The sequence below is a fragment of the Hyperolius riggenbachi genome, chromosome 7 (assembly GCF_040937935.1).
Source record: "Hyperolius riggenbachi isolate aHypRig1 chromosome 7, aHypRig1.pri, whole genome shotgun sequence".
Taxonomy (NCBI): Eukaryota; Metazoa; Chordata; class Amphibia; order Anura; family Hyperoliidae; genus Hyperolius; species Hyperolius riggenbachi.
In genome coordinates, this window is record NC_090652.1 from 218,712,861 (window position 1) to 218,740,615 (window position 27,755).

Sequence of the window (27,755 nt, forward strand, 5' to 3'; positions counted from 1 at the left end):
CCAATTTGAATTTTTTTTTTTTGACTTGTTCTCATGGAAATAGAGAATCCATGTCGTTCGTATAGGCGGGTCGTTCATAAGTCGGGTGTTCGTAAGTTGGGGACTACCTGTATGGAAAAAATTAAACCAAACACCACATAGTGTAAAGGTGCCCATTAACGATGCAATCTTGATCGTGCGCCGAGTGCAAATAGGATGGGACTGGTCCGCTACATTTAGTTGTATTCAAGCTTGGAATAGGGTTTAGTGTTCCAGTGTGCTGTGTGTGGCTTGAATTTGGAGTCCAGGTGTGTGTTAGACCCGCAGTGCTAACCAGCCTGGTTCAATTTTGGACATTTCACTTTCTATGTGTATTTTATACATTGCTACTATATTTTGAATATTAAAATGTATTTTATGAGCACAGGCGCTTGTCAATATTTTTCATTTGTTATGTTTGAAGTGGGAATGAAGAAATCCCATTAAGCTCCTAGCTGCCTGTGAATTGTCTATCTGTGAGCGCTGCAACTATATAGATCTGTTTTAAATGATTGGTATCAGCATTAGCAAGCAGGAGAGAACACTGACAGTCAGTGAGGTGAACCAGGTTCAGATACAATTACTGTCAGTTTCATTGATTCTCAGGCTTATGAGACAAGAGTGTCAATGAAACAATAAGCTGAGTCAGAATACCACCAGAAAGTACCATATATAACTACTATAACTACTTAATTAAAAGTGCAATTTGAGCTACATCTGTATGAAGGACTTTACAACGAATCCTTATACAGAATTGCCTACCTTGTTTTTTCCTTCCTGTTCTATCCTATATTTTGCTAACAGGTACGAGATCTTTGACACGGATACCTAATTCCGTATGTGACGAATAGGGATGGTTAATGAGATGCAAAATAATTCTGAGTTGATGCAGAGTTATGCAAAATGAGGCAGCTTAAACAGACCAATGACATTCCATCTTAAAAGGGAATTGATTGGTGCCTTTTAAGCTGCACACACAACATTTGCATAACCCTGCATCAACTCAGAATCATTTGCAGCTTGACCATCCCTAGTGATGAGGAAATATGTATAGCACATATTTATTATGTGTCCTTTAAAATAACAATTGACATTTATTGAAACTGAAAAAATAAGTAACGTTATTTTTCCCCCAACAGAAACACAGACAAAAAATAAAAGCTCAGGAGAGTTTCTAACCCTTCCTTTTATTTCCACAACTAAAAGAAATGTTCTCTCAAAAGGCAGATCTTAAAAAGGCATTACAGCGAAAAACTGTAAAATTTAAAATATGTGCAAACATATACAAATAAGAAGTACCGGTACATTTTTTCCCAGAGTAAAATGAGCCATAAATTACTTTTCTCCTATAATGCTGTCACTTACAGTAGGCAGTAGAAATCTGACAGGTTTTGGACCAGTCAATCTCTTCATAGGGGATTCTCAGCAAGGCTTTTATTCTTTATAAAGAGATTCCCTAAAAAGGATTTAAACAATGATGCTGGCCAGCCTCCCTGCTCGCTACACAGTTTTTTGGCAGTTGGACAGAGCAACTGCCATTCACTAAGTGCTTTAGAAAATAAATATATCCCTGAGAATCCCTTAAAAAGAGATGGACTAGTCCAAAACCTGTCACTTCTGGCAGATTTCTACTACCTACTGTAAGTGACAGCAACATAGGAGAAAGGTAATTTATGGCTCATTTTACTCTGAAAAAAATGTACTTCTTATTTGTATATACTAACCAGCAAGATCATGGTGACCCAGAACTCATTGGAGTGTGTAAGGGACTACAATGGTCCTAAAAGCCCCCTTACTAAGATGTTAAGAAAAACAAAAATTTGCTTTCCTAAAACAGAAAGAATTTGCGATAATTCAGGTTGGAGTGAGCTCGAGATGTCTCCCAGGCACCACTGCTGAATATATGCAAATTAACCATTGTACCCTTAGAAGCTAAACACACCTCCAGAACCGCTGGAATGCAATGATGTGTCAGCTTGTTAAATTGTTCAGAGCCATAATAATCCAACATGCATACAGACTGTTTCGGATTGTTTGATCCTCATCAGTGCATGGCATGGATTAATTTGGCTCTATGGAGTAGGGCTTGTAAACCGAGAGGTACAGACTAACCAGCAAGCTCATGGTGACCCAGAACTCATTGGAGTGTGTAAGGGACTACAATGGTCCTAAAAGCCCCCTTACTAAGATGTTAAGAAAAACAAAAATTTGCTTTCCCTAAGGCCCGGTTCACACTTGCGGTGGCCCTCCAGAATCGCCGTGCCGGAGCCGCACCGCTTGCAGAACGGACGCACGGCATAGCAATGAAAGCCTATGCGTCCGTTCACATGCGTCCGTTCTGCCGAACCGGAGCCGGACCGGATCCGGACTCCGGCCTCCGTTCCAACATGCGCTATTTTTTCATCCGGCTCCTCCGGCAGCCGTATCCGGGGCGGAGCCGGACTGCACCATCCGGCCAATACAAACCAATGGGAACCGGAGAGCGCACAACACACTGGCTGAGAAATCCGGATGTTCTACCCCACTTCCTATGGGGATTGTTGCGGCGATATTGGATGGGGACACATGGGCAAGCATTTTGGAGTGGAGCAGCACAGCTGGATCCGGATATGTTGGCAGCATGTCGCAGGTGGAGGTGAGTGGTAAACAGCAGAGGGCCTGATTCCACAGGTCCCCCTTCTGCTGACCTCCCAGACCCCAACATTTTTTTTTGTTTTTAACGTTACTTTTGCCAAACGGATCCGGATCGCATCCTGATGGACACCTGATGCAACCTGACCGGATCCGGATCAGAACCGTACGGTTCCGATCCGGATCCGGTCAGGTCATCCGGTCCGTTTGGCAAACAACCGCAAGTGTGAACGGGGCCTAAAACAGAAAGAATTTGCGATAATTCAGGTTGGAGTGAGCTCGAGATGTCTCCCAGGCACCACTGCTGAATATATGCAAATTAACCATTGTACCCTTAGAAGCTAAACACACCTCCAGAACCGCTGGAATGCAATGATGTGTCAGCTTGTTAAATTGTACAGAGCCATAATAATCCATGCCATGCACTGATGAGGATCAAACAATCCGAAACAGTCTGTATGCATGTTGGATTATTATGGCTCTGTACAATTTAACAAGCTGACACATCATTGCATTCCAGCGGTTCTGGAGGTGTGTTTAGCTTCTAAGGGTACAATGGTTAATTTGCATATATTCAGCAGTGGTGCCTGGGAGACATCTCGAGCTCACTCCAACCTGAATTATCGCAAATTCTTTCTGTTTTAGGAAAGCAAATTTTTGTTTTTATTTTTGTTTTTATTTGTATATGTTTGCACATATTTTACATTTTACAGTTTTTCGCTGTAGTGCCCCTTTAAATGTTCTGTTTTCACTGACCTGAGCTACAATGCAAATATGAATGTTTGGGGGGAAAATATTTTACTTGCAATTTGAGAAATATGTCCAATTTACAATCGGTTCTCATTAACAATACCACTTCTTAGGTATTCGAAGTTGATTCTTTCCAGGGTCTCCCTAAAACTTGGATAGTGCACATGAGCAGCAGAGTTGGATAACTCTTCACGGAATCTTCTATTGCTGTGCTGAGGGTTGGAATGAAACGTCGGCAACCGTGTGGCATGTTCTTTGTCCTGCATGGCTGATGAATGTAGCATACTTGGAGAATCAGGACTATTGTGGTGCTTCGTTGTATTGTCAGATGCCATGCTGATGTCTCCGTATCTCTGTAACCTTTCTTTTTCCATGCCCTCACCGGTTACCTTATACCTTTTCACATTAAGCTGGGCATCCTCTTCATCACTGGAATCCAATGCGAACACATAGCCCTGTTTCTTCCTTTGGGAGAAGAGGCGGCAATCCTTTCTCTTCTTGCACGTAGAACCTGGCTTCTCCCGCTTCTGAGGGCTTTTAAGATTGCAGAGTAATTTCTTTTTCTTGGTACATGCTTGAAAATTTCTAAACAGAAAACAATATGCACATTTATGAAAAAAAACTCAAAGGTTCGCAAAAGTCAACTAATGTGTAGGCAGACTAAGGCCTCGTTCAGACTATACGCGCTGCCGTGCGCATTTTGGCAGCGCGTATAGTGTGCGACACGCAAGAACGGTAGAAGGGCATAGACAGCCCTTCTACCGTTCCCATCATATGCGCTGCGTGGCAGCGCGATTGCGCTATCGCGTACTGCGCGCATTTTTGGGAAACGCAGCGCAGATCCCATTCATTGTAATGAATGGGATCTGCAGGGCAGCGCATAGGAGCGCAGATGGCGTGCGATTGGACGCGTTGCGTTCCGATCGCACAGCCATCTGCGCTAAATGATGTGAACGAGGCCTAAGAGTTGGACCCTAATTATGCAGCCTCTGAAGGACCACACTTTTTTTTTTGTTGCACAAAACGAGCAGTGACCAGTGTGATTTGCTCACAGTGATCACAGGGTCAGGAGGCAATGAAATTAGCTGCTGACCGAGATATGGAGCTCTGCTAACAGTGTGACAGCAGAACGAGCAGGTTGCAGCATTGCAGTATTGGCACGAATGACGGGAGTGGCGAGTGTAAGCATACACTGAAGTTGAAATCTACGCCCTGGCAGGGTAAATGGACATAAACTGGGCATATATTTAATCTAGCTTGGCCCGAGAAATGGTAAAAAGTATTCTACTACATGCGAAAACTAACAGAATTGCTAGTGCTGACTAGTCTAGTACTGCCTTGCAACTTTCACCTTCCAAATACCACTCCCTGTACATAGTGGCTAAAGCTAACTAATTTAGTACTGCCCTGTACCTCTTACTTTTCCTTACCAGTCTCTGTAGTGGTATGTGTGGCCTCCTTGCTGTCATGCATCTGTCCCTTCCCCTCACCTAAGACCATACATCATTCTATTTCTGGAGAGTTTAGCACCAATTCACAAATGGCAGGTGGCCTAACACTATTGTACTAGTTACTTATAGGTATAAAAAGTTGAGCCGATGCCCAAGCTAAGAGGAGAACAAATGCCAATGTTAAATCAGTAGGGGTGGGTGTGTGTGCGTGCATTTTCACCGCAATATTGGGAGAGGGGGGTGTGTTCCATGCATGCCATCTATTAGAATCAACAGGCTAATATCTACGACCCTGGAATAGAAACATTTTTTTCCAGCATTTTTTTTCTTGATGAGCTTCAAGAGGTAGTCACCTGAAATAGTTTTCACTTCACAGGTGTGCCCTGTCAGGTTTAATAAGTGGGATTTCTTGCCTTATAAATGGGGTTGGGATCATCAGTTGCATTGTGCAGAAGTCAGGTGGATACACAGCTGATAGTCCTACTGAATAGACTTTAAGAAATTAAGGTCAGTCAGTCCGAAAAATTGGGAAAACTTTGAAAGTGTCCCCAAGTGAAGTCTCAAAAACCATCAAACACTACAAAGAAACTGGCTCACATGCGGACCGCCCCAGGAAAGGAAGACCAAGAGTCACCTCTGCTGTGGAGAATAAGTTCATCCGAGTCACCAGCCTCAGAAATCGCAGGTTAACAGCAGCTCAGATTAGAGACCAGGTCCATGCCACTCAGAGATCTAGCAGCAGACACATCTTTAGAACTGTTAAGAGGAGACTGTGTGAATCAGGCCTTCATGGTAGAAAATCTGCTAGGAAACCACTGCTAAGGACAGGCAACAAGCAGAAGAGACTTGTTTGGGCTATAGAACACAAGGTATGGACATTGAACCAGTGGAAAATCAGAGTTAGTACCTGCTAACGCTGTTTTGAACAATCCTTCAGGGCAAGGTGAGACGCAGCTCCACCCAACGCAGGAACAAGCAGCACTTCCCCTATAAAACAATCACATGGTTAGTCCACCCTCAGTGCTTTTTATACCAAGTACCCGACAGGTGAACCTCCACTAACCCACATACGTGCCACTATCTGACATAGACAATAACACCCGGGTGGGATCGTTGCCCTGAAGGATTGTTCAAAACAGCGTTAGCAGGTACTAACTCTGATTTTTTCCCACAATCCTTCAGGGCAAGGTGAGACGATTAACAAGTAATACAACCTTAGGGTGGGACCACCGCTTGGAGAATCTTTCTTCCAAACGCTTGATCCTGAGCCGAAATTGCATCAATTCGGTAATGGCGAATAAAAGTTGAGAAGCTTGACCATGTTGCCGCTTTGCAGATTTGCTCTGGCGAGGCCCCTGCATTATTTGCCCATGATGATGCCACTGCTCTGGTTGAATGGGCCTTGAATGAGGCTGGCGCATCTTACTGCATTGCCTTATATGCTTCGCTAACAGCTAACTTTATCCAATTAGCAATAGAAGACTTTGAAGCTCTCTGACCCGCTGTCTTTCCCGAAAACAATATAAATAAAGAATCAGACTTCCTAATTTCTGATGTCTTTTTCAAATACTCCAAAACACACCTAACATCCAAGGTGTGAAAAATCTTTTCTTTTTCACAACCCGGATTAACACAAAATGTAGGAAGCACAATTTCTTGAGATCTATGAAATTTCGTCATGACCTTTGGACAAAATTTAGGATCTGTTTGTAATACTATTCTATCTTGGAAATCCTGAAAATATGGACTTTTCATCGACAAAGCCTGAATTTCACTAATTCTTCTAGCAGACGTAATTGCCACTAAAAGCACTGTTTTCAAAGTAAGCAATTTTAGAGAAGAATCCCCTAAAGGTTCAAAGGGTTCCTTACATAACCCTTTAAGAACTGTAGATAAATCCCATGGGGATACATAAGGTTTGAAAATTGGAGATTTTCTGGACAAGGCCTTGAAAAATCTTATAATCAATGGAGAAGAAGATAACGGCCAACCTGAAAAGGCCGATAGCGCTGCAATCTGTACTTTCAATGTACTGAGAGAAATATTCTTATCCCATCCGTCTTGAAGAAACTCTAAGACAGCTGGGACCGACAACTTTCTAAAACTTGAACCCTTCAGCCAAGAATGGAATGTTCTCCAATACTTAAGGTATATCTTTCTAGTTACCTCCTTGCGACTACTAATCAGAGTAGACGCTACCTTGTCTGATACTCCCAAACCTCTTAGCAACTTCAATTCAGGATCCATACTGCTAGGTTCAAATGATCCAGATTCGGATGCCAGAGTTGACCCTGACATAATAAATCCGGTCTGCTCGGAAGAATCCACGGATCTTCCACTGCCAGGGATTTTAATGTTGCAAACCAACTCCTCCTTGGCCAAAAGGGAGCAATCACTATTATCCGGTTTTGATAAGCTCTCCATTTGCTGAGTACCACTGGTATCAGCTTCACTGGAGGGAATGCATATAGAAGTGGAAAATCCCAGCTTTGATTGAAGGCATTCACTGCTAGACAGCAATCCCTTGGATTCAGAGAAAAGAATTTCTGAACCTGCGCGTTCTCTTCTGTTGCTAGCAGGTCCACATCCGGAAGCCCCCACTTCCCTGCTATCTGAGCAAATATCTCCTTGTTGAGAGACCACTCTGAGGAGACAACTTGGTTTCGACTCAGCTTGTCTGCTTCCACATTTAAAGTACCCCTGAGGTGTACTGCTTTCAATCACAATATGTTCTTTTCTGCCCATGAAAAAATCTGTTCTGCCTCTTCCTGTAATAACTGGGATCTTGTACCCCCCTGTTTGTTTATAAACGCAACAGCTGTCACATTGTCCGATTGGACCAATACATGACTCTGTGCAATCTCGTCTTGTATCTGAATTAGAGCTAGTTTCACTGCTCTTAATTCTCTCAGATTTGACGATTTTTGAGATTCCCACTTGGTCCACTTTCCCTGTAATGCTCTGTGACCTATATGAGCTCCCCATCCCCACGAACTTGCATCCGTGGTTAGGATTTTCTCTACAGGTTCTTTCCAAAGCCTGCCCTTCCTCAGATTGGATTCCTCCAACCACCAAGGCAGGGATGATACAACCATTTGTGGGACTGTAATTATGAAATCCAATGTTTGTGGACGACCGTCCCAATTTTCCAAAAAACACCTCTGCAGGGGTCTTATATGTGTCAAAGCCCAAGGTACTGCCACAATTGTTGATGACATTATACCCAATACTCGAGAAATCTCTCGTAGTGACGCTTCTGGCTTTTTCATTAAGGACTGGACCGCCAATCCTAAATTCATTATTTTTTCCGGAGGCAGAAAAATCATTTGTTTTATTGAATTTACGATCATTCCTAAAAACAAAGCCTCCTGGTTTGGTACCAACATGGATTTTTCTGAATTTATAATCCATCCAAGAGACTTTAGATGATCTGAGACGATCTCTAAATGATCCTTCAGTTGTTGAACTGAACTTCCCAAGATTAATAAATCGTCCAGATAAGGGATGATTTGCACTGCTCTTTGTCTCAACGGGATCAATGCCTCTCCCAGAACCTTTGTAAAGATTCTTGGGGCAGATGTTATCCCAAACGGGAGGCAAACGAATTGGTAATGTGTTAAAATTCCGTTTACTTTTACCGCAAACCTTAGAAATCTCTGAGATTGCGAGTGGATTGGAACATGCCAATATGCATCTCTGAGATCTAGAGACGCCATAAATGCTCCTGGAAACAAAAGATCCCTTATTGAAAAAATTGACTCCATTCTGAATTTTTTCTTTTTCATAAACGGGTTTAGACTCTTTAAATTTAAAATCAGCCTGTACTTGCCCGATGGTTTCTTTACAACAAACACTGTTGAATAAAAACCCTGTTTTTGTTCCGCTTTTGGAACCTTTCGAATCACTTTCTGACTTAACATGCTTTCTAGGATCCTGAGAATCTCGGGAAGTAGACATGGGTCTCTTGGATTTTTTGTTATAATGAATCTTGACGGAGGAGGAGCCGCAAGTTCTATCTGATAACCGAATCTTATCAGTTGCTTGATAAATGGACTCTTTGATATCAGAGACCATTTTTGAGCAAAGAACTTTAATCTTTCTCCTACCGCCATAAAGGAGTCATTGTGACTTGGACTGTGTCTCAGGAATTTTAGACTTAAATCCCCCTTTCGCTGATTTATCAAACGTCCATTTCCTGCCCTTTGTTTGATCCTTAAAGGATTCTTTCTGATCATTACCCGGCCTACGAAAAAACCTCTTTTTAGGAGTTATTTTCTGTTTTTTTTGGAAAAACCTTTTTGTTAGCCGTTCTCTCCAGTGCTGAGTCCAGCTCTGGTCCAAACAAAAGATCGCCTGAAAACGGAACCCCACAAAGCCTATTTTTTGACGTCAGATTTCCGTCCCAGGTCTTTAACCATAACGCCCTGCGTCCTACATTAACCAGGGCTGTAGTTCTTGCCGTAAATCTAACAATCTCAGCCGAGGCATCTGCCAAATAAGCAGCAGCCTTCGTCAATATAGTAATGGAATTTAACATTTGTTCCATAGGAGCTCCCGCTAAAATACTGGCTTTTAACTGGTTTATCCAGAGTTCAAGTGTTCTGGATACACACGTGGATGCAACTGCTGGCCTAAACGTCGCCGCACTAGCTTCCCAAGATCTTTTCAAATAAGCATCAATTTTCTTATCGATTGGATCTTTTAAATCCCCTAAATCCTCAAAAGCTAAATCCCCCTGTTTAGTTACTTGAGAAAAGGGAGTATCCAGTTTAGGGCACTTATCCCAAAGAATCGTATCACTAGCTGCAAACGGAAACCTCCTTTTAACAGCTTTTGATAACAATAATCTTTTCTCGGGCTCATTCCATTCTTTGACAATTGATTGAGCAATTGATTTATGAACCGGAAAAACTAGGCCTTCCTTTTCTTCCATACCTTTGTATAACTGATCATGTAATGACAACGTGGAAGCTACCTCTTTATTTAATTCCAAAGTATCATTAATTGCTGCAATTAGTGTCTCCGTATCTTCAATGCGGAATTTAAACCTTGAAGATATCTCAGATTCTAGTTCCCTGGAATCAGATTCCTCTGAACTATTGTGAACCTCTATCTGCTCTTGACTGTCTTTCTCTAAGGGCTCGTTTCCACTATCGCGAATCTGCATGCGTCCAACGCATGCAGATCCGCACATGTAATACAAGTGGATGGGCCTGTTTTCACTGTAGCGTTGTTGAGGTGCGTTTTTTTTCAGCGTGAAAAAAACGCACAAAAGAGCCAACGATTTCGCCTGCGTCGGGAATCCGTGCGAATCGCCGCTAATGTATTTAATAGTAAAAACGCATGCGTTTGTTACATGCGTTTTTACCCGCGATTTCGCACCTTTTTAAATTTTATTTAGCCCTGGCAGTGTCATGGTTAATTTCGCATGGCACCCTGCCATGCGAAATCGCATGCGAAATCGCGGGTAAAAACGCATGTGGAAACGCATCCGCATGCGTTTTTACAAGCGTCGGAATGCGGCCGAAATCGCGTCGCAACAGTGGAAACAAGCCCTAACAAAGTAGGTATAGAAACCTCTTTTGCAGTAGATGGACCAGCCTCTGACAGGGAGGATTTAAATGAGGCCAGAGATGCATTGATTTCTTCTCTGAACGCTTGTAAAGTGTCTTGAATAGAGACACTAGGCTGTTCGCCTAACACCTTTTCCATACATAATTGACATAAAGTTTTTGTATATGGTAAAGGGATCTTAATGTTACAAACAGGGCATCTTTTGTATGTAGGGGGTTTAGGTCTGTCTGAAGACTCTCCCGTTTTTGCCTGCAATAAAAACAAACATATTCTATGTACATAAAGAACATGCTGTTTTTAAAAGTAACATTATAACATGTGCTTTTAACCAAGAACTGTATCTTTCCCACATACACCACAGTAGTAAAGCATAAGATGCCACAGAAAGAGATTAACCCAGTCATCTCACCTTCTGGGCGGCTGAGGCGCTGTCCGTCCGTCTGCTGCTGACATAGTTATGTGCAATACAAAACGCCGTCTCTTCTGCAGCCGCCATTACAGCCCGCGCTTCCCCCTTATACTTCCTGCCTATGACGTGTACGGTGGGCAGGGACCAGGATCATGGAGACGATCGGCATAAAGAGCGTACTTCCGCATACCCGCCGGAAGCTACGCAATGCGGAAGAGAAATGCGACCACGAGGTCGCATGAACACCGCCCCGAGAACGCTCTCAGCTTGCCGCTCACCTTTCTATCCCCGCCACCTCCGACATCCGGCAGACCGGGGGACCTTGCGCCTTCCACACTTGCCTCCCAACCATCTGGGAAAGGAAAGGTAGGTTACCCGCATAGATTCCAGCATGGGGTAAACGGCCAGACTGCCTCAGTTCCACAGTCTCAGCCACCCTAAAGGAATTTAACCTGCAGCCCAGCACACAGATCCAACTCCCAGGGGAGATGCTGACCTGCCTGGACGCAGGAACAAACAGCACTGAGGGTGGACTAACCATGTGATTGTTTTATAGGGGAAGTGCTGCTTGTTCCTGCGTTGGGTGGAGCTGCGTCTCACCTTGCCCTGAAGGATTGTGGGAAAAATCTGTGCTTTGGTCTGATGAGTCCAAATTTGAGATTTTTGGTTCCAACCACCGTGTTTTTGTGCGATGCAGAAAAGGTGAACGGATGGTCTCTACATGCCTGGTTCCCACCGTGAAGCATGGAGGAGGAGGTGTGATGGTGTGGGGGTGCTTTGCTAGTGATACTGTAGGGGATTTATTCAAAATTGAAGGCATACTGAACCAGCATGGCTACCACAGCATCTTGCAGCAGCATGCTATTCCATCCGGTTTGCGTTTAGTTGGACCATCATTTATTTTTCAACAGAACAATGACCTCAAACACACCTCCAGGCTGTGTAAGGGCTATTTGACCAGGAAGGAGAGTGATGGGGTGCTGCGCCAGATGACCAGGCCTCCACAGTCACCAGACCTGAACCCAATGGAGATACTTTGGAGTGAGCTGGACCACAGAGTGAAGGTAAAAGGGCCAACAAGTGCTAAGCATCCCTGAGAACTCCTTCAAGACTGTTGGAAGACCATTTCAGGTGACTACCTCTTTTGGTTATGTACTATACTTCCACATGTGTTAATTCATAGTTTGGATGCCTTCAGTGTGAATCTACAATGTTCATAGTCATGAAAATAAAGAAAACTCTTTGAATGAGAAGGTGTGTGCAAACTTTTGGTCTGTAATAATATATATATATATATATAAATATAAATATATATATAAATATAAATATATATATAAATATAAATATATATATATAAATATATATATAAATAAATATATATATAAATATATAAATATAAATATATATATAAATATAAATATATATATATATATAAATATAAATATATATATATAAATATAAATATATATATATATATATAAATATAAATATATATATAAATATATATATAAATAAATATATATATAAATATATAAATATAAATATATATATAAATATAAATATATATATATATATATATAAATATAAATATATATATATATATAAATATAAATATATATATAAATAAATATATATATAAATAAATATATATATAAATAAATATATATATATATATATATATATATATATATATATATATATATATATATATATATATATATATATATATATATATATATATATATATATATATATATATATATATATATATATATATATATATATATATATATATATATATATATATATATATATATATCTATCTATCTATATCTATATATCTATATCTATATATCAAAAACACAAAACATACCACGCACAGAGAGACTAGTTGGTGGCGAAGAAAATCAAGATATAGATCATTTTGTTGTGATTTGTAGTAATAAAGTTATAAGCAAATGAATGAAAGGTGCACTGACAGGTAAAAATTGCTCTGGTCCACAAGGGAAACAAACCCTCAGTGGTGAAGTGGTTTTAAAGATTAGAACAATAAAGATTGTTACAAAAAGATTTTTTTTTTTTTTTTTTTTTTTTTATAGAATAGTGAGACCTGTTTATAATCAGCAGGACTGGAGTATACTTTAATAGTGTATTCTTGTTTTATGAAAAACAGATTGCACAGAGAGAATATGACACATGCTGCCTGCTTACCGTTTCAGAAATGAGTGATTCCTGGAACACCTCACTTGTGGACTGGCTTGTGGACTGGCTCTTTGTTTCCTGCTTTTAAGTTTCTTCATAACATTCTCCAAAGATCTAAGAAAAGAAAAGAAAGTTAATCTACTATTCCAACCTGAAATATAAGATGCAGCTTATTTTTTTACAACCCCATTTGCTAAAATGTTGGAACACTGGGAAGTGCAGTCATTTGCAAATCACGTAAACCCTACAATCAACTGAACAAAGGGAAATCAACAAACGTGGGGGGGAGCAGCATTACTGTTTTTTTTAACACTTATTTTGTATTTGATGTCTGCAACTTGTTTCAGAACAGCTGGAATAAGAGGAAGATTACCTTGATGTTGTAATACAATGTTTATTTGGTGCTGCAACAGCAATATTAAGCGACCATACTAGCCGAGTAAGGCTTTGTGTTGCTAAATAAGCATGGCTTGCCATTAAAAAGATGCCATCTTAGGCTGGTTTCACAGTGGGACGTTACAGGCGCACGTTAGTGCAGCCTGTAACGCAGCCCACCGCACAGCAATGAAAAATCAATTGGCTGTTCACAGTGCCCACATTGCGTTACACAGTAACGCTGCGCCATAAGTCAACGTACTGCATGCAGTACTTTGTAAGCGGTAGAGCCGCGTTAGACTGCTTGCACATGCTCAGTAACATTGGGGAGGAGCGGAGAGCGGCCAGGCATATGGCTAATTAATATTCACTGCACTCAGTGACGTGCAGTGTTTACTTCTTGGAACGGCCGCTCTGTTCGGCGATTCGCCGGCGAGACCACGTGATGCCGCATGCGTCCAAGAGTGCGCATCACGGACGCCAGAGTGAGCTGCACAACGCGGCTCACTCTGACGTCCAAAGCAGGGAGCACCAGGCGTTGTGTTAGGGGCACGTTATGCGACCATAACGTCCCCTAAAACGCAACGTCCTGGTGTGAAACCAGCCTAAAACAACATGTTTGGCTCCAAAATGATGTACTATCCATCATAAATGGAGCCTTCCCAGTTATGCAAGCTACACATGCCATGTGGTCTAATGCTGTGTTTCTCAACACGTGGTATGCGTACCCCAGGGAGTATGTGGGACCACAGCCAGGGGTACACAGTAGTATTTTCTCTAGCTGCTCCGGCCTGACAATGTGCAGTGTGTCTTCTGTTGCCTCACAACAAATCATGTGCCTGCCCCGTTTCCACAGCCCTCCCGTCATGTGAATCACTCTAAGGGCTGGAACCCATAAGAGCGGTTTTGTGAGCAATTCTGGAGCGATATAAAACGCTAGAGTTTTGCAAAAACCAGGGCTGTGGAGTCGGTCCAAAAATCCACCGACTCCGACTCCTCAGTTTAGGATTCCACCGACTCCGACTCCTCTAATTTGCATATTACAATTTTGTTGATTAAAAGTATGTAACATGAAATTCGTCTCTTAACTGCCAACGCTTAGGAATTTTACAAGACAACTGTAGTGTGAAGGATATGTAGACTACTATATTTATTCCCTTTAGACTAAAACTAGTTCTTGGTAAAAGTACTTGTAAAAGGTACAAACCGGAACAAATAACATCTATCAGGCCCTAGGCAATGTAAGTGTGGGTACATGTAAGAATGATGTGCAGGTACTCTGCAGGGGAATGAGGAGATTCTTCCTCTATTACACATTCTTCATGCACAATCAGGAACAAGGTTTATGGGTGACAGACAACACCTCTGTGTTCAATGTGCACAGCATTCTCAGTGGATTCCCTGCAGCTCTGTGGGGAGTGCATATGTAGAGTATAGTACTACTGTGCAACAAAGTAAACCTGAGACAGATGAAATTAAAATTTTATACATACCTGGGGCTTCCTCCAGCCGCCTTCAGGATAATCAGTCCCTCGTTGTCCTCCTCCACCACCTGGATCTTCTGCTATGAGTCCAGGTACTTGAGCCAGTCGGGCGTAGTGCGCATGCACACACTCCGCCGCCAGGAGCATACTACACCTGTGCAGCACTATTGCGCAGGTGCAGAATGTTCCTGGCTGTGGGAGCGGCATGCGGCTGGACAGCGCTGACTGGCTGAATTACCAGGACTCATATCAGAAGTTCCGTGTGGTGGAGGACAGTGAGGGACTGATTAGCCTGAAGGGGGCTGGAGGAAGCCCCAGGTATGTATAAAACTTTACTTTTCATCCGTCTCAGGTACCCTTTAATTTGTAGTCACCAAACCAAATTGTAACAACATATCAAATTATTTGATTTCATCAGCAAAGGGAGTGCATACATTTGCATAAATCAGCATCAGTGCAGAATTATTTCCATCTCATTGACCATCTCTATTAGTGACACAGCTACACATCAGGCTTTATTCTTACAGCATAGATGTTATTTAGTATATAAAAAAGATTCCTGTGTACACATCATATATACAGTCACAATCAGATATGTATATCTGACCTTAAAAATACGGGGACTGCTTTATTGAAGCAGCACAAGTAACTAATTTTGATTGGTTTATTTCATTTTTGTGGACTAAGCACAGCTATTACTTTATATATACTGTATATATACATTATTTTTAATGACTATTATCTGAGAAATAGAACATTTTATCATATTTTCTATTTTAATTACAGTTACAAATTAATTAGGAGTCGGAGTCGGGAAAAAATGCACCGACTCCAGGCACCCAAAATTGCCCGACTCCACGACTCCGACTCCACGACTCCGACTCCACAGCCCTGGCAAAAACGCTCAGCTAATGTTAATGGATGGGGCAACTTCCACTGGAGCGTTTGCGATTCCTCAAATCGCAAACGCAGGACATGCAGCATTTTGGGAGCGTTAGCGCTTCAATGTAAAGTATATAAACGCTGGCTTAATCGCTCATTAAAACCTGCATGGAGCGATTTTCCTAGCGTTTTAACCTTACCACACACTGTAACAAAATTAAAATTAATTGAAAGGACCAATCAGACTTTAAAATGCTAATCGCTACACAATCGCTGGCTAATTGATACACCTTGTAAAATCACTTCCTAAAACGCTCATGAAACCGCTGACAAACAGCTCAAACAAAATGCTAGCGCTTGCGATTAGCGATAGCGTTTTGCAGTGGGTTCCAGGCCTAAGGCTGCGTGTAAATGCAATCTACTGGCTGAAGCTGCACATCAAGTTTGCACTTACATTCCTGCTGTCTGCACCCACCACTAGGGATAATCAATGAGATGCAAATTCTTCTGAAATTATGCAATTTTTTATGCAAATGTTTGCCGTTTGAAAATGGACCAATCAATTTAAACCCAGGTTTAAATTAATTGGTACATTTTCAAGCTGCAAACATTAGCATAAACGTGCATAAATTTGCATCACCTTGGAAGAATTTGCATATCTGAGATCATCCCTACTCACCACTTGCCCAACTTTTGCAGGCTGCAAAGCCATGCGTGTAAGTCACACGCAGAAAGATGCAGACAGAACACACGCATATGTTGTACAAATATACACCCCTTTTTTGTGGGTGTGGCTGTTCCCCTTGTCACAGATTACCATTCAGCCCTCAGACGCTGAGGGTATTCTGAAAGGAGACACCACTGCAGGCAAAGTAACCTTTTGGATTGGTTGGTGAAATTGAGAAAGAATAAAGGAGAAATAATAACTGCATAAAGTCTGAGCGGTCTATGGAATTACCGTATATTTTGATTATAAGTCCAAGAAGATGATAAAAAGTTCTGTTAATGCAAACATATCTGTGATGGATGGATCAGCATTGAAGGACCATTGACAGCCTGTGTATCCAGACTTTTAACCCCCCCCCCCCTCTCTTGGGGTTGAGAGCGTAATGAGAGATGGGCAGTATCTCGGCCCCTCTTAGAGAATGAAGAGATATGAAATGTCTGTAAATATATATCTCTGTGGAAATATATCGGGCAGTGCAAATAATCATGGATTCATCAGGTTCTCTGGTGTTGGCAGGTATCAAACACTGATTAGTTATCAGCTTTTATAACACAGAAACCCTATCTTTGTGGCAGAAGGTGCCATCGCTATGACTGTCGATTCGGGATGTTTGTATTTTAACCAGTGATGGTCCCACTCGTTTTTGTGTGGTTAACATTAATGAAAATATAAACTTTTGATAGAGAACGGTTATTACATACTGTATTACTAGCTGAATTAAAGGACAGAGAGCTGTTCTTCCTGGGGACAGGACTTGGGGGATGTTTCTTTGACAGCAAATGTTTTATGATGAGTTCTGGTCTCCTTACTTATCTCAGTTCTCTGATGGTCGGATCTTGGAATACAAGTCAGTGTTGACTAATGCAATAAACGCACAATTGCAATGAGACACCGGTGTGCTGACCTAATCATACTTTTGCCTATTGACTTCATGGGGACGTGGCTTAGCACCCAGGTCAAACACCCAAAGTGTGGGTAAGGTGTGCCATACCAGAATATCTTTGTTGGATCTTGGAATACAGATCTGGCAAGCCAGAATCAATTATTTTGCCAAGTACAAAGGGGGGAGTTGTACCCGGAAATGGTTTCGGCTCATACAGGTTCTAGAAGGAAGGGGTTGGATGGTGAGACTAAGGTGGGGAAAATGTCCAAAAGCAAAGAGCTGAGGTTGCAATACTGCAGCACAAATCATCTGTTATTTCTGAGGGGACATCAATGAAGGGGGGGGGGGCAGACAGAGGTCGAAGGTCCAGCAGTAATGGCCCAGTTCTTCATGAAAGAAGCCGGCAATGATGGCTGACACTGCTGAGGATCCTGATTGCTGGCATCTGGCAGTGCTGGCCAAGGTGTTCCAGTTCAAAGGGTGCAGTAGTGTTTATTTCTGTGTGGGTGCTGACTCCTGGGCAGCATTCAGCAGGACAGGTCCAGATAATCAGGCTGTCACAGAAGCAACCAGTCGCAGCAGCACTTACTTCCAGCTTAGCATCTGGCATCATTGAGGGGCTTGTGTAGTTGCTGCACTGGAGCAGCAGCAACCTATGGGTGAATGGTTGGATGAATGGAGGCAGCATTCAGTGAGGCTGGTTTCACAGCAGAAACCAGTGTCAGCAATGCATCGCGTTCGACGAACCGCATTGTCATAAACAGGCCTTCAGGAAACACTGCACTATTGCGTGGTGCTCCCTGTCTGCCCACTGGCCAAGCAGGAAGTGACACGCGCGTGACACGTGCTTGCCTTCACTTCCTGCTTCGGGTATGCGGAGATGTATTGTTTTAATACACTTCTGCGCATGTGCGCCGCGACGTCGCCAAAACGTTAACGTAGTTCTTGACATGCGTCTGGGATGCGACGAAAATGTCACTTCTGTCGCGCCGCAATGTCCCAGTATGAAAGCCTTCATAGACTTTCATTGCGCGGCGGTGGGGTGCAGTAAAAATACCACACCGCCTCGGTGTGAAAGGGCCCTAAAGGTGGACACACGGCTGTACCTGCACAGACAACGGACCCAGGCAGAGGCAAGGTGGGAAAAAAAAACAAAAAAAAAACTCCAGATCCCAAACTCCCAACGACCCGCGCCAATGTCCCAGGCTACACCGGACCACACTGCACACCTTTGTGGTGGTGGGGGGGGGGGGGGGGAACAAGGTGAATAGGTAGTGAAAAGGGAAGAAAAACAAGAAAAGGACAGAATCCTGTGGCTGCCAATTAAGGCACCATTTTTCTGAAAGGTAGTTACCAGGAGGGGGTAATGGGTTTATTGCCTTTCTATACAGGGGAACTTTTACAACTCTGCATAGGAAAAGGGTAAACACTTCCCTGAAAAACTCTCTACAGACATACTTTCTTTCTAAGAAACCTCAAACTTAAGGGGAACTCTGGAAAGTCTTTGAGCGCTACTTTTGAACAAACAGTGAATCAGTCACAGTGGAGTGCGGAATTCAGATTCTACCAGAGTACATTACTATTATTCATCTCATCTGTCAATAATTTTAACGTTTTGGCTGATTAAAAATAGCTTCGTTATTTTTTTTCACACTACCTTATTTGGTGCTTCTTCATCCGTTTACTCTCCAACTGTGAAGGAATGCAGTTTACCATCATCCAGAATTTACTACACCAGTGGCCTGGGCCTAGAAAAGATATTGGTTAGTCTGAAAACCAATACAACACAAGAGCAGTTAAAGGACAGCTATCAAAGGGATTGATTCACTAAAGAAAATAGCGCAACTTCCTGTTACTTGAGCAATTTCCACAGCGTGCCTTAAATGTAACGGGCTGCATGCTACGTGCGTTACTGTCCGCATAATCACAGGCGTGCACGCTATGCTGTGGGTACTGCAGCATAGCGAACGCTACTAACTTACGCCGCCTCCCTGCAAACAAAGAGCGCTCCTCTCCTCCCACCATGAGCCCCTTCGGATCCAATCACTTCAAAGGACGTGATCCCCACACTCTGATTGGCCCAATAGGCTGCCTGTCACTTGACAAGCAGCCTATTGGGCCAATTAGAGTGCAGGGATGACATCCTTTGAAGTGATTGGACCCGAGGGGGCTCAGGGTGGGAGGTGAGGAGCTCTTCTTGTTTGCAGGGATGCGGCGTAAGTTACTCATTATGCTGCACTAACCGCAGCATAGCGTGCACTCCTGTGATTATACACACTACGCGGAAAGTAACGTGCGTAGCATGCAGCCCATTACATTTAATGCACGCTGTGGAAATAGCGCAAGTAACAGGAGGTCACTCACGCTATTATCTTTAGTGAATCAACCCCAAAGTTAACTAAAATTCTAAATGCCACATATTTCCAGTAATTAATAGCAAATAGCAATACAAAGGCTTTTTTTTCATCTTTTCATGTCGTATGTGAAGAAAATATGACATTTACAGAGAACAGTTTTCACTGTGGACATTACTATGGAGGACTGTGTCCAGCACATCTAGCATACAGAAACAATCTTCATTAGCAGTAATCCTGTGAGTGAAATGTGTTCAGAATGACAGGAAGCAGAAATATAGCTTCTAATGTGTGTAAATAACAGTTTGCAGCTCTTTGTGCCTGACCCTGTCTCTCTCTCTCTCTCGTACTCTAAAGTAAACAGTTTACAGCCAGGGAGATATTCTGATTTGGGGGAGGGGAGGGGCATCCAAGTAAGGAAAAAGTACAGGTCCTTCTTTTCAGATCCTTCTCGGTGTCTAAAAATCCCTCAGCTGTTCTCATATGATCTGTGAGAAAGCAAACAGGGCAGAAACAAAGTTAACCATTCCTCTGTGAAGTGGAACCTTGCTACATAGTATGGCTCTAGCTTCTAGCATTGACACGACACAAAATGTTACAAACAAGGCTATTTTTTTCACACAGGCTGTGATGAGACCTCTGAAAAGTTTTTATTGTTGCTGGCTAAAATCTCTATAGGTATGCAGGGTTTTCAGAAGAACAGTTTCTTTGATAGTTGTTCTTTAAGTTTTTAAAGCAAAATTAACTGGGGGGGGGGGGGGGGCAAATAAGATTCCATGGGCTTCCCTGAATCTCAGAGCCCACCATGTCCTCACTGGGGCTTTCATCATCTCTTGGCAGCACTCCTGCTACAGATGAGCACACATGGGTAAGGTCTGGGCATGCCTAGTAGAATGAGGCCTCTCATGCACAGAGGAAAAAAAGCAGTGCATGAACAGATTTGTTCTACTGGGCACACACGGTGCATGCCTAGTTTAAATGCACTAGTCTACTGCCAGGAGTGCAGCCAGAAGCAACCTGGTTGACAAGTTTTTGTTTTATGGGTATAGAAGGACCCTGTGCTGGAACAATGGGCTGTAGGATGACATGGGAAGCCTCTGAAAGATCCAGAAGCTTCTAAATACTGAGGTAAGTTGTAACGGTTTCATAAGTCAATTCAGTTTTCAGTTAAAGAGGAACTGTAAGTATTGAATTTCATCCCAATCAATCCCAATACTTTAGTCTCACTATAGAGTCACTTAAAGGTCTAGTTCACACTACAAAATCGCAAGCAGTTTGTGAGCGATTTTTTTGAAGCGATTACCCGTGTTTTTCCTAGCGATTTTGTAAGCCTTTTTGTTTTGCAATTTTCTGTGTGCAAACAAGTGCACTCTGTGACCTGGAACTGAATGTCTTTTAAAGCAATTCTGCTTAAAGGGAAGGTTCAGGGACCATTGAAAAAAAATAAAAATCCGCATCCACTTACCTGGGGCTTCCTCCAGCCCGTGGCAGGCAGGAGGTGCCCTCGGCGCCGCTCCGCAGGCTCCCGGTGGTCTTTCCGGTGGCCGACCCGACCTGGTCAGGCCGGCGGCCAGGTCGGGCTTCTTCTGCGTTCCAAAATGCGCCTCACGGCGGCGCGCTGACGTCATCGGACGTCCTCCGGGCTGTACTGCGCAGGCTCAGAACTACTGAGCCTGCGCAGCACAGCCCGGAGGACGTCCGATGACGTCAGCGCGCCGCCGTGAGGCGCATTTTGGAACGCAGAAGAAGCCCGACCTGGCCGCCGGCCTGGCCAGGTCGGGTCGGCCACCGGGAGCCTGCGGAGCGGCGCCGAGGGCACCTCCTGCCTGCCACGGGCTGGAGGAAGCCCCAGGTAAGTGGATGCGGATTTTTATTTTTTTTCAACGGTCCCTGAACCTTCCCTTTAAAAACCGCTCACAAAAATCGTTGTGCCAAACGCTTTTAAAGCAATTTGTGATTTTCCATTAAAGCGCAAATGCTTAGAAAATGCAGGACCCGTGTTTGCGATTGGAAAGAGAGCTAATCGCTCGTGTGAGAACAGTCACATGGGATTTCATTACACACACAATTTTACAGCACTTTTAAAAACGCTAGCGATATATAAAAAAGGTCAAAACACTTGGGCCCATTTGCAATTCATTTTTTCACCTGACTTTTCTCCCAGGAGATAATTTTTCATCTTTGATTTAAAATAACTTTTCAGCACATTTCAACTAAAAAAGTACCAAAAAGTAGGTGAAATAGTACTATCAAAATTATTGAGTATTTTCTTGCTCTCTGGTGGCTTAAAAGGCATTTTATCGACAAGTTTAAAAATATCACTTAGGTGAAAACTCAGGTGAAAAAGTGAATTGCATATGGCCCTTAGTGTGAACAAGTCCTAAATCTACTTCTTGAACCTACAAGGTGGGCAAAGCTGTCTCAGTTATGGAGAATGAAATGAAAGATGCTTTTTGGGGGGGGGGGGGGGGGGTAATGGCACTCAAAAGTGTACTGCATAGTGAAGGTGTAGTTGTACTAAACTTTATTTTTCAAAGTATACGTTTCAGTGGCATCTATGCCACTTCAGTTCAAGCAAGAATTCTGATAGCTATAGAAACTACAGAATTGCACTGCAAACTTATGATGAGTCTAGGACACCATAGTAAAAGCAAAATATTTATATGTAGTCTTATAGACATTCTAGATGAGTATTTATTATAAATATATATTATGCAGCTCCACCCCCACTGGGTACCTTAACTGATGTACCATGATAATTGTATAGTCCCAAGCTTACATAGAACTAGGCTGTGTTCCTTTTTTTTCCGCCATTCACTGTAAGAGTTAAGATTCTAGGGCTCTAAATTACATTTTACTTTTAGTAGTCTGAGTGAGTTTAGTAGCCTAACTCGCATAACTAATTACAGGCTATAGAACTCTTGCATGGCAGAGAGAATTTTGGGTGAAGGGAATAGAAGATGGGGGTTGTAAAACATCTAAAAACAGTCGTAATTCAGCGTAGACAATAAAAACTTGGATAAAGGTATTGTTTTTAACTTTTAAACACAAAGTAAGACCATGGGATGCCTATAAAATCCTATTTATGCATATAAATATGGATACAATTGTTTATTTCATACGTTTATTCTCAGTTAAGGAGTACTTGCATTTGTCTCACACTAACCTGGCTTTTTGGGAGTTTCTTTAGTAAACTTTTTCATTTTTCCAGCTTTCTTAAACAGACGTTTGCATTCTTTGCACAAGTACTTCCTGTCTTCAGCCACACCAGATTCATAGCCACCAGTTCTATCATATTCTGAGTCACTGAACAGTGAACTGAAAGAATCTTGGAAGTCAAGCTGTGGGAATGTATCATCTCCATTTTGCATTTTAATTGCACTAGCTGTTCTCAGATGTGAAACGACAGAAGACTTCTTATCTGCTGTACGTTCATTAAAGTGAATGAGTGGGTTGTGCTTTGTAATTTCCGGAGTCATCACGCTTAGGTCATTTTCAGAGTTCCTGGAGTCCTTGTTCCCAATGGAACTTGAAACTTTAATCTGTGATGCCATCTGATATGACGTGACAGAAAGTTGGTTGACCGTAACCTTCCTTGTTGAGGGAGAAATCTGACTGTCTTGATATAAACATTCTGTAACATTTTCTTGTAAAATAGACTTATATCTGTGGAAGGAAAAATATGACATAAATGAACAGTTAGGGAAAAAAAAAAGTGTATGGTACTATTACCAAAGAACAATGATTTTACTGGGTTCCTCAAGCCCTGTTTTTTAGCCTTTAAAGAGAACCTGAGGTGTGTTTAAAGAATGTTATCTGCATACAGAGGCTCTGGATCTGCCTATACAGCCCAGCCTCTGTTGCTATCCCAAACCCTACTAAGGTCCCCCTGCACTCTGCAATCCCTCATAAATCACAGTCGTGCTGTGAGGCTGTGTTTACATCTGTAGTGTCAGTCTCAGCTGCTCCCCCGCCTCCTGCATAGCTCCGGTCCCTGCCCCCGTCCCTTCCCTTCAATCAGCAGGGCGGGAAGGGATGCAGGCGGGGACTGGAGTTCTGCAGGAGGCGGGGAGAGCAGCAAACTGACACTATAGAGATAAACACAGCCAGCTCTGACAAGCTGTTTGTCAGCAGCGTGGCTGTGATTTATGAGGGATTGCAGAGTGCAGGGGGACCTTAGGGGGGGTTTGGGATAGCAACAGAGGCTGGGCTGTATAGGCAGATCCAGCCTCTGTATGCAGATAATATTCTTCAAACCCACCTCGGGTTCTCTTTAATAAAAATTCTAAGTAAATTTACCTATGAATCAGCCATGGTTTGCTAACAGTCATTCAGAGTATATGTGTCTCTAGTGGAATCTGGCATATACCATCAGTTATAAAGGAATTTTTGATGCATCTAAACTGCATATGCACTTTATTGCTTGTATACTTTTGCATTGGAATTGCTTCAAGTATCAGTATCAGCATGAGCGTTCTTGGAATGCTATATATTTGAGTCAATAGACGAACTGTGTACATTATTAACTTGGTTATTAATCATTGCAGATTATTTAATTACCCTGATTGATCATCTAAGGCAGATATGTATGGATGTGCTGGTGTGTTGTGGCGGCGCCATGATTGCGCTGGATGGCCATCCGATCTTTTTTAGATAGTGTTGTTTTTTTATATATTCAATAAATGTATATACTTTTAGAATATCTTGGTTTCTTAGGCTGTTATTGACCCGTACTCCTCCTTATTTCTATCCTTACGTTTATTGCAAGTCATTCAGAGTAGTTAGTTCAGTGTTTTCCAGCAGTTGCCAGGCAGAGAGAGAGATTCCGCACACAGTGGGATGCAAAAGTTTGGGCAACCTTGTTAATTGCCATGATTTCCCTGTATAAATCGTTGGTTGTTACAATAAAAAAATGTTAGTTAAATATATCTTATAGGAGACACACACAGTGATATTTGAGAAGTAAAATGAAGTTTATTGGATTTACATTTACATGGCAGCTGCAGATTTTAGCTGGTAAAAGTAGTTGCTTCTAGCTGCTCTCTTCAGAATATATGAAACACATTGCATTTAAAGTGAATGGGAATTAGCAGGCATAAGTTTGTAGTACTCGCTATGCTACTCTGATAAGGCATGTTATCTCTGATAAGGTGGGAACTCAGATAAGGCATGCTATTTGTCATATGCTAGATCCACACCATACAATTTTTCTGACGATTTACATGCACGATTGATTATCTCCAGCATGTCCGATCTGTGGTTCGATCGATTTTACAAATAGAAACAAATGGAAATGACTAAATGTATTTTTCAGCATATAAAATGCTCCGGACTATAAGACACACCTAGGTTTAAAGGGCAAAAATAGTGGGGAAAAATATATGCTAAACTTAGGCCTCAATTCACTAAGCTTTTTCAAAACACTTTATCGAACGTTTAACAATTTACCTCATGAGTAAAATCTAATTTTGAATTCAATAAAGTGTTATAGAATTGTTGAATGTTTTATTGATAAAATGTTCAATAAATCTATAACACCTTAGTGAATTCAAAATTAGATTTTACTCATGAGGTAAATTGTCAAACGTTCAATAAAGTGTTTGATAAAGCTTAGTGAATTGAGGCCATTGTGTGTCTTGTAGATATTCTCCCCAATTATTGTGTTCTCCTCTGCCCCTGTGCATAACTATGAGAAGCAGAAGCACAGCTCACCTCATCCACGGCTCCAGCGGCTATAACAGACTTCTCCTCTCCCGCACTGCTACCCTAGTGCCGGTTTCTGCTGATTGCGTCAGAAGTCTGTGATCGCCGCTGGAGACGTGGATGAGGGAAGAATACAGGGAGTTTCCGACATCGCATGCAGGTCATATTGGCAGGCGTTGAGAAAACTCTAGAGCACTACTGCTCCAAGCGACCAGCTAAATAGCCACTCACAATATGATGCCTGTTGCCATTCCCACTATGTAGTGAAACCCTACTGCCGTTTTTTTACGAAGGCACCATTAGCGCAAAAAAAAAATGTTTCCACCCAAATTTCCATCTGTATCCGGTATTTTACACTTTTTACATAGGCACTTATGGCAGAGCCCAACTTTCCCGCCACCTCCCACACCCAAATTGTCTGGTTCGGTGAATAGAGGTAAGGAAACAGTTTATTAAGAATTACCACTATTCATAAAAATCACAACATATGTGATGATAATCAATACGGCTGTAGTACAAGCATCAGGTGGCCAAATGAGGCTGTAACTTGTATATTTCCTATTGGTAGGTCAATAATTTTAATACTGGGAAACCGTGTAAACTGGGTCACCTATTTATCCACCTCCCAGCACACTCTTCCAACTTTTGGAGGCAAGACTTATTGTTAACATCCTCTGTTCACCTATTAGCTCTCTGCCATGGCAGTCAGTTGACATAGCTGAGCGATCAAATTACAACTTGTGCTTAGTCACAGATGAGGGGGAAATTAGACAGGCTAAACTATCTAAATACATCCAGGGTAAATTTCTCTATGCTTTCCTTTGCCCTGTGCAAGAGTTCAGGTCCATTTTAACCTCCTTAACTGTATGGCCGACACTGTGTCGGGCATGCCGCTCGCTGGGTTTAGAAGTCCCCCGTAAAAATCTAACAGATTGCACGCTTGCAAAAGCTTTAGCTAGGACTAGGCTCGCTAGTATTGGTGGCCAGCACCACCCCCCCCCCCCCCCGATCATTTCTGACCCCACCCCATCCAGCCGCTTACACATTACGCAGCCTCCCAGCACAGCTCCGGTCTTCTCTATGGGGAGGATCGTGACTGCGCATGACGTCGGTGACATCATGTACGATCCTCACCACAGATAAGACCAAAGATGTGCAGGGAGGCTGGTAAATGTATAAGCGGCTGAATTGGGGGGGTCCAGAATCAATCGGGGGGTGCTGGCCACCAATACTATCTAGCCTAGTGCTAGATAAAGCTTTTACAGGCATGCGATCTGTTAGATTTATACTGGGGGCCTATGAGGCTGCAAAACCTCTTAAGCGGCGTAATGCTCAGGAGGTTAAAGGAAACGTTAACTGAGAAAAAAACAACAACAATTGCTCAGTTACTTACCTGGGGCTTTTTTTCAGCCCCCTGAAGTCATTCCTGGTTCCTCACCATCAACTTGGTTGCTTGGTTCCCTTGGTGTCACCCTCCAAATGCTGGATGGGTGGCCCCCATGCCACCTCCAATGCTCACGCAGAATACTCCCGCCCGCTGGAAATCGGCCAGCGTAGTTTTCCGGCCTTACGGAGGGGGGGGGGGCACACAACAGAGGAACAGCAGAGTGCCGAATCATAGTGATGGAGCAGAGGTGGACTTTGGGGGGCTGGAAGAAGCCACAGGTAAGAAATGTATTTAAAATTGAAACCACAGTGGCCCTGTCATCATCAGTTTTTTCTTTCAAATTAACATTTGAAATTATGAAATAGATCAACTTAAATTATGAGGGAAAAAAGTTCAGTCAATTCAACGCATTTTTTCAGTAGAAAAATACATATATTTGTGTAATTCTGTATCCTGAAAGTAGGCCAAATTAAAAAGAAAGAGGGACAGAGGCATTTCGTTTGCAAAGAGGGACTGTCCCTCCAGAAAAACGATAGTTGGGAGATTATAGGACGGTCTGGCTACAGCAGCTTCACTGTGGAAGCGTCAAGCACCTGCTGCTAACAGAAACCGAAGCGGCCTGGAAAAGCTCTATTCCTTCCTTCTGACCGGTAACCGTAGGCCCACAGAACGTCCCCCCGCGGGCATATCCGTTCCACATACATCTTTTTGGAGTTTCTCCGTAGTTCGCCCGCGCTCCCGCCAACTCTTGTCCTAATCTTCATCTTCGCCACCTCAGCTTCTCAGTCTCACTCCTCCTCAGCTACAGCACACAATGCTCGTCACACGGGCTCGCCGTCCGTACGCCCCCAATGATAGGCCCAGAGCAGAGCGCCTTCCCTTGGTTCATGGCTATTGGTTAGATCGCGGCCCAGCCTCCAGCAAT

The 27,755-nt window shown here is 42.6% G+C and overlaps 2 protein-coding genes across 3 annotated transcripts in view; one reads left to right on the forward strand and one right to left on the reverse strand.

The window, feature by feature from the left end:
* Positions 1-3,332: 3,332 nt before the first annotated feature.
* LOC137524846 (uncharacterized) lies at positions 3,333-27,749 on the reverse strand. 2 transcript variants are annotated; one of them, XM_068245241.1, is made up of 5 exons: positions 27,533-27,749; positions 22,907-23,406; positions 19,044-19,134; positions 13,045-13,149; positions 3,333-3,984 (listed from the first exon to the last, which is right to left on the reverse strand). In XM_068245241.1, the coding sequence occupies exons 1-5, from the start codon at positions 27,592-27,594 to the stop codon at positions 3,477-3,479; spliced, it is 1,266 nt and encodes a 421-aa protein (XP_068101342.1). In that variant the 5' UTR covers positions 27,595-27,749; the 3' UTR covers positions 3,333-3,476. The 2 variants fall into 2 exon arrangements, with proteins under 2 accessions (XP_068101342.1, XP_068101343.1); XM_068245242.1 differs by having other exon boundaries at positions 26,837-27,748.
* The window catches only part of LOC137524844 (thioredoxin domain-containing protein 6-like), a 57,339-nt gene continuing 56,635 nt past the window's right edge, over positions 27,052-27,755 (forward strand). The window contains exon 1 of the mRNA XM_068245239.1: positions 27,052-27,108. Coding sequence (XP_068101340.1) covers positions 27,067-27,108 — 42 coding nt within the window. The 5' untranslated portion in view covers positions 27,052-27,066. The remainder of the gene's footprint in view (positions 27,109-27,755) is intronic.